The 10,000-nt window shown below is 46.6% G+C and overlaps 1 protein-coding gene across 1 annotated transcript in view; it reads right to left on the reverse strand.

Moving 5' to 3' along the window:
• The window catches only part of farp2 (FERM, RhoGEF and pleckstrin domain protein 2), a 203,733-nt gene that overhangs the window by 121,835 nt on the left and 71,898 nt on the right, over positions 1-10,000 (reverse strand). Inside the window, 2 exon segments of the mRNA XM_034180697.1 lie at positions 5,448-5,526; positions 5,605-5,647. Coding sequence (XP_034036588.1) covers positions 5,448-5,526; positions 5,605-5,647 — 122 coding nt within the window.

Consider the following 10,000-nt stretch of genomic DNA (forward strand, 5'->3'; position numbering starts at 1 on the left):
AGCGCTTCTGGTGGGCGTCCCTGGAGACTGATGTCCGGGCTTACATCCAGGCCTGCACCACCTGCGCCAGGGGCAAGGCTGACCACCAGAAGGCACAGGGACTTCTACAGCCACTTCCTGTGCCTCACCGCCCCTGGTCCCACATCGTTCTGGATTTTGTCACGGGCCTCCCGCCGTCCCGGGGGCACACCACCATCCTCACGATAGTGGACCGTTTCTCCAAGGCGGCCCACTTCGTGGCCCTCCCGAAGCTCCCGTCGGCCCAGGAGACGGCGGATCTCCTCGTCCACCATGTTGTCCGGCTGCATGGGATACCAACAGACATCATTTCGGATTGCGGTCCCCAGTTCTCCTCGCAGGTGTGGAGAAGTTTCTGCCGGGAACTGGGGGCCACTGTAATCCTCTCGTCTGGGTATCACCCGCAGACTAACGGACAGGTCGAACGGGCCAACCAGGAGTTGGAGCAGGCCCTCAGGTGCACGACCTCCGCACACCCGACGGCTTGGAGTGGACATCTGGCCTGGATCGAGTACGCTCATAACAGTCAGGTGTCCTCTGCCACCGGCCTCTCCCCATTTGAGGTGTGTCTGGGGTACCAGCCCCCTTTGTTTCCTGTGGTGGAGGGAGAGGTCGGTGTGCCCTCGGTCCAGGCCCACCTGCGGAGATGCCGTCGGGTGTGGCGCACCGCCCGTTCGGCCTTGTTGAGGGCACAGACGAGGGCTAAAGCCCATGCAGACCGTCGACGGTCCCCGGCCCCTACTTACCAGCCCGGGCAGGAGGTGTGGCTTTCCACCAAGGACATTCCTCTCCAGGTCAAGTCCCCCAAATTGAAGGACCGCTTCATTGGACCCTTCCCCATCCTCAAGGTCCTCAGTCCTACCGCAGTGAGGCTCCAACTCCCGGCCTCACTGCGGATCCATCCGGTCTTTCATGTCTCCAGGGTAAAACAGCATCACACCTCACCCCTCTGTGCACCCGGTCCGGCGCCGCCTCCTGCCCGTATTATCGACGGGGAGCCGGCTTGGACGGTTCGCCGGCTTTTGGACGTCCATCGAATGGGCCGGGGTTTCCAGTATTTGGTGGACTGGGAGGGGTATGGACCCGAAGAACGCTCCTGGGTGAAGAGGAGCTTCATCCTGGACCCGGCCCTCCTGGCCAATTTCTATCGTCGCCACCTGGACAAGCCTGGTCGGGCGCCAGGAGGCGCCCGTTGAGGGGGGGGTCCTGTTGTGTGGGCTGCCAGAAGAGGAGGTACTGCTGGCCCACCACCAGAAGGCGCCCTGCCTGAAGTGCGGGCTTCAGGCACAAGAGGGCGCTGCCGCCTCAGGAACAAGCCGTGGTGACAGCTGTCACCCATCATCCGTGACAGCTGTCACTAATCAACACATCTGGTATAAAAGCAGGAAGACACCTCCACCAAACTGCCGAGATATCATCTTCATCTGGAGGTAATACTCTCAGCCCCTTTTGTGAGATCAATAAATCTATTATTGTGAGTGTTTGCAGGAGAACCGGTCATTTTTGAGGAGGCTGTGCAAGACGGCGCTCCTTTTCAGCTGAGACCGCTGCAACGCGCTGAGTGAGAGGTGGAGGTGGCATTCCCACCATTGTTACTGGGTGTTCACACACCCACCCTTTGACTGTCTTTTGCTTTCTGCCAGCAGTACCAGATCCGACACGCCGGGAAGGTGGCCACCTGGGGACTCCGGGACTTGGCGGCTCCAGTATTCCTCGGGTTCAGGTGGCGGTGGAAATCGTGTGGTTCCGGTTCGTTTCCAGACGGGCGTCTCCTATCGTCGAGCCTGCCCACACGACACCTTTTATTAATTGACTGTTGCACATTCTGATTCTGCTGTGTTTGGTTGTGACATTCACACCAGTAAAGTGTTATAATTTGACTCCTTCCATTGTCCGTTCATTTACGCCCCCTGTTGTGGGTCCGTGTCACTACACTTTCCCAACAGGAATACTCAGCTCAATAGAGCTCTGACTCTTTGTCAGCCTGGCTACAGTGCTGAAAAGAAACCTGGGGTTGTTCTTATTTTCTTCAATTAGTGATGAGTAGAAAGATGTCCTAGCTTTACGGAGGGCTTTTTTATAGAGCAACAGACTCTTTTTCCAGGCTAAGTGAAGATCTTCTAAATTAGTGAGACGCCATTTCCTCTCCAACTTACGGGTTATCTGCTTTAAGCTACGAGTTTGTGAGTTATACCACGGAGTCAGGCACTTCTGATTTAAAGCTCTCTTTTTCAGAGGAGCTACAGCATCCAAAGTTGTCTTCAATGAGGATGTAAAACTATTAACGAGATACTCTATCTCACTTACAGAGTTTAGGTAGCTACTCTGCACTGTGTTGTTACATGGCATTAGAGAACATAAAGAAGGAATCATATCCTTAAACCTAGTTACAGCGCTTTCTGAAAGACTTCTAGTGTAATGAAACTTATTCCCCACTGCTGGGTAATCCATCAGAGTAAATGTAAATGTTATTAAGAAATGATCAGACAGAAGGGAGTTTTCAGGGAATACTGTTAAGTCTTCAATTTCCATACCATAAGTCAGAACAAGATCTAAGATATGATTAAAGTGGTGGGTGGACTCATTTACATTTTGAGCAAAGCCAATAGAGTCTAATAATAGATTAAATGCAGTGTTGAGGCTGTCATTCTCAGCATCTGTGTGGATGTTAAAATCGCCCACTATAATTATCTTATCTGAGTTAAGCACTAAGTCAGACAAAAGGTCTGAAAATTCACAGAGAAACTCAAAGTAATGACCAGGAGGACGATAGATAATAACAAATAAAACTGGTTTTTGGGACTTCCAATTTGGATGGACAAGACTAAGAGTCAAGCTTTCAAATGAATTAAAGCTCTGTCTGGGTTTTTGATTAATTAATAAGCTGGAATGGAAGATTGCTGCTAATCCTCCGCCCCGGCCTGTGCTACGAGCATTCTGACAGTTAGTGTGACTCTGGGGTGTTGACTCATTTAAACTAACATATTCATCCTGCTGTAACCAGGTTTCTGTAAGGCAGAATAAATCAATATGTTGATCAATTATTATATCATTTACCAACAGGGACTTAGAAGAGAGAGACCTAATGTTTAATAGACCACATTTAACTGTTTTAGTCTGTGGTGCAGTTGAAGGTGCTATATTATTTTTTCTTTTTGAATTTTTATGCTTAAATAGATTTTTGCTGGTTACTGGTGGTCTGGGAGCAGGCACCGTCTCTACGGGAATGGGGTAATGAGGGGATGGCAGGGGGAGAGAAGCTGCAGAGAGGTGTGTAAGACTACAACTCTGCTTCCTGGTCCCAACCCTGGATAGTCACGGTTTGGAGGATTTAAGAAAATTGGCCAGATTTCTAGAAATGAGAGCTGCTCCATCCAAAGTGGGATGGATGCCGTCTCTCCTAACAAGACCAGGTTTTCCCCAGAAGCTTTGCCAATTATCTATGAAGCCCACCTCATTTTTTGGACACCACTCAGACAGCCAGCAATTCAAGGAGAACATGCGGCTAAACATGTCACTCCCGGTCCGATTGGGGAGGGACCCAGAGAAAACTACAGAGTCCGACATTGTTTTTACAAAGTTACACACCGATTCAATATTAATTTTAGTGACCTCTGATTGGCGTAACCGGGTGTCATTACTGCCGACGTGAATTACAATCTTACCAAATTTACTCTTAGCCTTAGCCAGCAGTTTCAAATTTCCTTCAATGTCGCCTGCTCTGGCCCTTGGAAGACAATTGACTATGGTTGCTGGTGTCGCTAACTTCACATTTCTCAAAACAGAGTCGCCAATAACCAGAGTTTGATCCTCGGCGGGTGTGTCGTCGAGTGGGGAAAAACGGTTAGAAATGTGAACGGGTTGGCGGTGTACACGGGGCTTCTGTTTAGGGCTACGTTTCCTCCTCACAGTCACCCAGTCGGCCTGCTTTCCCGGCTGCTCGGAATCTGCCAGGGAGGAACTAATGGCGGCTAAGCTACCTTGGTCCGCACCGACTACAGGGGCCTGGCTAGCTGTAGAATTTTCCACGGTGCAGAGCCGAGTCTCCAATTCGCCCAGCCTGGCCTCCAAAGCTACGAATAAGCTACACTTATTACAAGTACCATTACTGCTAAAGGAGGCCGAGGAATAACTAAACATTTCACACCCAGAGCAGAAAAGTGTGGGAGAGACAGGAGAAGCCGCCATGCTAAATCAGCTAAGAGCTAGTAGCTGCGCTAAGCTAGCGGATTCCTAAAAACACGCAAAGTGAATAATGTGTAAATAATTTAGAGGTGATTCAGCAGAAGGAGTGCTTTAGTTAAGGCACGTGAAGATTACACTGGGAAACAAATCGTAATCTAGATAACTAGATCAATCTAACTGCGCAGATTAAACAGCTAACAGATACAGCAAAACACCGCTGTGCTCCGGAACAGGAAGTGATACAATACCGCAGTGAGAGCCAACCACCAGTAATTTTACCTGGTAAAGTTGTGGTGAAGAGGTAGGTGAACAATTTAACATCACCATGTTATATGAATCTGAATCTCTTTCTCACAGCATTTGTAAAAAAAACCAACAAAAAAACAAACAAAAAAAAACTGTTCTGCCGCCTCCCCTGCCAGTCTGTCTACAGACTTGAGCAAATATTTATACTCTGCACACAAATCTAATGTTTTGATTTCAAGTTTGATTCCTAAAGCCCTTCTCTTCAGCAAAGATTTTTTAACCTTCTACAGTTTCTTTTGCTCTGTAGGGAGTGCCTGATATTTGGGCTTTGCAGAACTGGCATAGGTTAGCATTTCTTTGGTGGCAACATCTGCAGCACCATCAGCGTCCCCATGCGGCCTGCAGAATGTCTCCTCAGCATCAGAGATTCCTTCAAAAGGTTTTTCACTGTTGCTTATACATAATAAAACATCTTTATCCATCTGCCTGCCAATATGAAAGTAAAATCAGCCTACGAATTCATAAAAAAAGCCCCTCAAATATTATTTGAGATTGAAGCCATAAAGTTCCCAGGAAGAAGGAGAGAGGAGAAAAAACAAAACAAACAGCAAAAAAACCATCAAAAGTTTTTTGAAATTAAAGTCACAAACTTACAAGAGGAGGAAAAAAACCCTCTGAAAATGAGTCATGGTATTTCACCACACTGAATAAAATGGACATTTTTAGGTGGATTTTACTGACCCAAAGATACTCTGACAACACGATTTTGGAAGAAACATTTGAAAAGCCATGTGGTTTGGCTTACTAGCACGCCGCAGTGCTGCATTTCATGTCAGACTTGAATGTTACTTCCGGTTCTGACCACCAAACCAAGAAAACCTTAGAGGAGAAACTGAAGTTGCTTCTCCACAAAAGTGAAATGTTTCTCAACATCAAGCTGCTTTAAGGACTTTCACAATAACTACACATACCAAAGAGTAAGAAAACAAGTGACTTACCTTGTGTACTCCTCCTGCAACTGACCAGGGTCCGGAGGAAAGAATTTCACAGACAATCTAAATAGTGTAGTTGCTGGTCCTGTAAAAAGATTTAAAAGCAGATCAGCCGAGACTCACACTTTGGTGGCAGGTCAGCTAAACATTTGATCGCACTTACGTCTGACTTGTTTCCCAAACGGCTTTGTGGGTTCCAGCCAAACCTGTAGAAAGAAATAACTGATTGTCACAATGCCATTTTCACAGCATTTTCTGCCACATCTTACAATCAGTGCAAAGAAAAATCCAAACAAAAACCAACGTTTGTATGATCCTGCCCAATTATGTGTGTGGGCCTAATTTAGGAAGAAATACACTAGAGCACATATGCTGATTACACATTTGAGGGGTGTACGACAATGTGTGATTAACAAATCCAAAGTAGTGTGAGCTGGCTTGACAAAGCATAATGGTTCCACATCAGCTTTATTTGTTAACTCTAGCTTTCCACTTCATGCTCTGTTCATGTTCCTATAAAGAGTGCTTAATGCATCGCTTGATTCGATCACATGCTGCATATTTCAGTCAGCAGGAAGAGGGCGTTATTACTACAGTATTACATACGGAGTGTGAGGAGATTCCCTGGCCATTGGCTGCCCTGCGTTGTGAAACATATCTGAGGCTGTACCAGAGCTGAGTTTACATGTATATTTGTAGTGTCATGAGCTGATGAAACAGTTCCATGTCCTACCTCCTACAGGGGTAGATGTTGATCAGGCAATAATATGTATATTACTGTGGTGAGATCCGTTCATCTCTGAGCCTCTGACAGGTGCAATGTGTGGCAGCTGTGGTGGTGTCATAGATATGATGGGCACAATATTTCAACATTTCCTTTGCCCTCGCTGGCCGGGGTCCAGTGGAGGTGGACATATGTGGCACAACATGCAGGCAGGCTTTGCCGTGACCAATCCATCTCAGAGTTCAATCAACTGTGATCAGATCATTTCAAATGCTGTCATGATGCCGTTGGATTATGTAGCATGCCATCAGATGAGGGGAGGTGATGATCTAGTAGTTAAAGCGTTTGGCTTGAGACCAGAGGATCCTCGGTTCAAATCCCAGCCTGACTGGAAAGTCACTAAGGGCCCTTGGGCAAGAGCCTTAATCCCCTGGCTGCTCCCGGTGTGTAGTGAGCACCTTGTATGGCAGCAGGCTCACATCAGGGTGAATGTGAGGCATTATTTTTAAAGCGCTTTGAGTGTCTGATGCAGATGGAAAAGCGCTATATAAATGCAGTATGATGTGTACCATATGATGCACAAACTGCCCATAGACTGCTGTCAGATATGCGTCCCATCTCGACAGCGCCAAGAGCGCTTTCAACTGTTGGCTATCCCGAGCGAATGGGACCAACTACGTAGACTGCTCAGAGACAGCCATCCGTCTTTCAGACTGCACCTCAATACTTCCCAACTGTGGCCAAATGTGTCATTCTGATGCCATTCGCATCAATTGGTGTATGTGTGATGGGGGTATAAATGTGAGTTTGGCGTCAACAAACATGGTGGATGAGAAAGAAGAAATGGTAATAGTTTGTGGATTATTTAGAACTGAGAAAAACAATACCAAAAGAACAAGAAAAAGCGTTGGCTAAAGGAGTGGCGACAGCACGAGCACTGGACTTTCTGGTGCACCATGACAGCTGTTTCGATTTTGGATTCCCTTCCATGCTTCAGTCACCTCCCTTTCTGTTTCGCTAAACGTCACATTCAACAGGCTGCGTGCCCAGTCGTGCACTGATAAGAGTAAACCAGTTTCACTTTAAGCGCCGCAGGGACTGCTGGGTAAATTCAAGTATCACAAACACAAAGAATGCACGAAAAATTAATACACTCAACAAAAATATAAACGCAACACTTTTGGTTTTGCTCCCATTTTGTATGAGATGAACTCAAAGATCTAAATCTTTTTCCACATACACAATATCACCATTTCCCTCAAATATTGTTCACAAACCAGTCTAAATCTGTGATAGTGAGCAATTCTCCTTTGCTGAGATAATCCATCCCACCTCACAGGTGTGCCATATCAAGATGCTGATTAGACACCATGATTAGTGCACAGGTGTGCCTTAGACTGTCCACAATAAAAGGCCACTCTGAAAGGTGGAGTTTTGTTTTATTGGGGTGGGGGGGGGATACCAGTCAGTATCTGGTGTGACCACCATTTGCCTCATGCAGTGCAACACATCTCCTTCGCATAGAGTTGATCAGGTTGTCAATTGTGGCCTGTGGAATGTTGGTCCACTCCTCTTCAATGGCTGTGCGAAGTTGCTGGATATTGGCAGGAACTGGTACACGCTGTCGTATACGCCGGTCCAGAGCATCCAAAACATGCTCAATGGGTGACATGTCTGGTGAGTATGCCGGCGAGTATTCCAAGAATTGTGTACAGATCCTTGCAACATGGGGCCGTGCATTATCCTGCTGCAACATGAGGTGATGTTCTTGGATGTATGGCACAACAATGGGCCTCAGGATCTCTTCACAGTATCTCTGTGCATTCAAAATGCCATCGATAAAATGCACCTGTGTTCTTCGTCCATAACAGACGCCTGCCCATACCATAACCCCACCACCACCATGGGCCACTCGATCCACAACATTGACATCAGAAAACCGCTCACCCACATGACGCCACACACGCTGTCTGCCATCTGCCCTGAATAGTGTGAACCGGGATTCATCCGTGAAGAGAACACCTCTCCAACGTGGCAAACGCCAGCGAACGTGAGCATTTGCCCACTCAAGTCGGTTACGACGATGAACTGGAGTCAGGTCGAGACCCTGATGAGGACGACGAGCATGCAGATGAGCTTCCCTGAGACGGTTTCTGACAGTTTGTGCAGACATTCTTTGGTTATGCAAACCGATTGTTTCAGCAGCTGTCCGACTGGCTGGTCTCAGACGATCTTGGAGGTGAACATGCTGGATGTGGAGGTCCTGGGCTGGTGTGGTTACATGTGGTCTGCGGTTGTGAGGCTGGTTGGATGTACTGCCAAATTCTCTGAAACGCCTTTGGAGATGGCTTATGGTAGAGAAATGAACATTAATACACGAGCAACAGCTCTGGTTGACATTCCTGCTGTCAGCATGCCAATTGCACGCTCCCTCAAATCTTGCGACATCTGTGGCATTGTGCTGTGTGATAAAACTGCATCTTTCAGAGTGGCCTTTTATTGTGGGCAGTCTAAGGCACACCTGTGCACTAATCATAGTGTCTCATCAGCATCTTGATATGGCACACCTGTGAGGTGGGATGGATTATCTCAGCAAAGGATAAGTGCTCGAGTACTAACAGGGACTGGAAGGAGAGAGCATATCTCACCCATATTGGCCTCTCTTCATTGGCTTCCTGTTAATTCTAGAATAGAATTTAAAATTCTTACTTATAAGGTTTTGAATAATCAGGTCCCATCTTATCTTAGGGACCTCATAGTACCATATCACCCCAATAGAGCGCTTCGCTCTCAGACTGCAGGCTTACTTGTAGTTCCTAGGGTTTGTAAGAGTAGAATGGGAGGCAGAGCCTTCAGCTTTCAGGCTCCTCTCCTGTGGAACCAGCTCCCAATTCAGATCAGGGAGACAGACACCCTCTCTACTTTTAAGATTAGGCTTAAAACTTCCCTTTTTGCTAAAGCTTATAGTTAGGGCTGGATCAGGTGACCCTGAACCATCCCTTAGTTATGCTGCTATAGACTTAGACTGCTGGGGGGTTCCCATGATGCACTGAGTGTCTCTTTCTCTTTTTGCTCTGTATGCACCACTCTGCATTTAATCATTAGTGATTGATCTCTGCTCCCCTCCACAGCATGTCTTTTTCCTGATTCTCTCCCCTCACTCCCAACCAGTCCCAGCAGAAGACTGCCCCTCCCTGATCCTGGTTCTGCTGGAGGTTTCTTCCTGTTAAAAGGGAGTTTTTCCTTCCCACTGTCGCCAAGTGCTTGCTCACAGGGGGTCGTTTTGACCGTTGGGGTTTTTCCGTAATTATTGTATGGTCTTGCCTTACAATATAAAGCGCATTGGGGCAACTGTTTGTTGTGATTTGGCGCTATATAAATAAAATTGATTTGATTTGATTTGCTCACTATCACAGATTTAGACTGGTTTGTGAACAATATTTGAGGGAAATGGTGATATTGTGTATGTGGAAAAAGTTTTAGATCTTTGGGTTCATCTCATACAAAATGGGAGCAAAACCAAAAGTGTTGCATTTATATACAGTCATTTACAAGCTAAAAGCTGCCACTTTTTTCCCCACATGCTTTGAACCTTGTGGCTTAAACGGCCGAAATCCGTCCATTAATGCATTGACTGGCAGAGTAAAAGACACACATAGTAAATATAAATTCGTACCTGTTAGTTTCAGTGGGATTCATCTGAAGAAATAATCCATATCAGTTTGGATAAGTGTCTAAACAATGAAGAAGACACTGTACACAGCTGCACCGTGAGAGCTCCTCTCTCTCCCAGAGTCTTTGTAATTAAATTATCCCGTGCCACAAATAAATAAAA

This window comes from Thalassophryne amazonica, chromosome 10, assembly GCF_902500255.1.
Source record: "Thalassophryne amazonica chromosome 10, fThaAma1.1, whole genome shotgun sequence".
NCBI classification, from domain to species: domain Eukaryota; kingdom Metazoa; phylum Chordata; class Actinopteri; order Batrachoidiformes; family Batrachoididae; genus Thalassophryne; species Thalassophryne amazonica.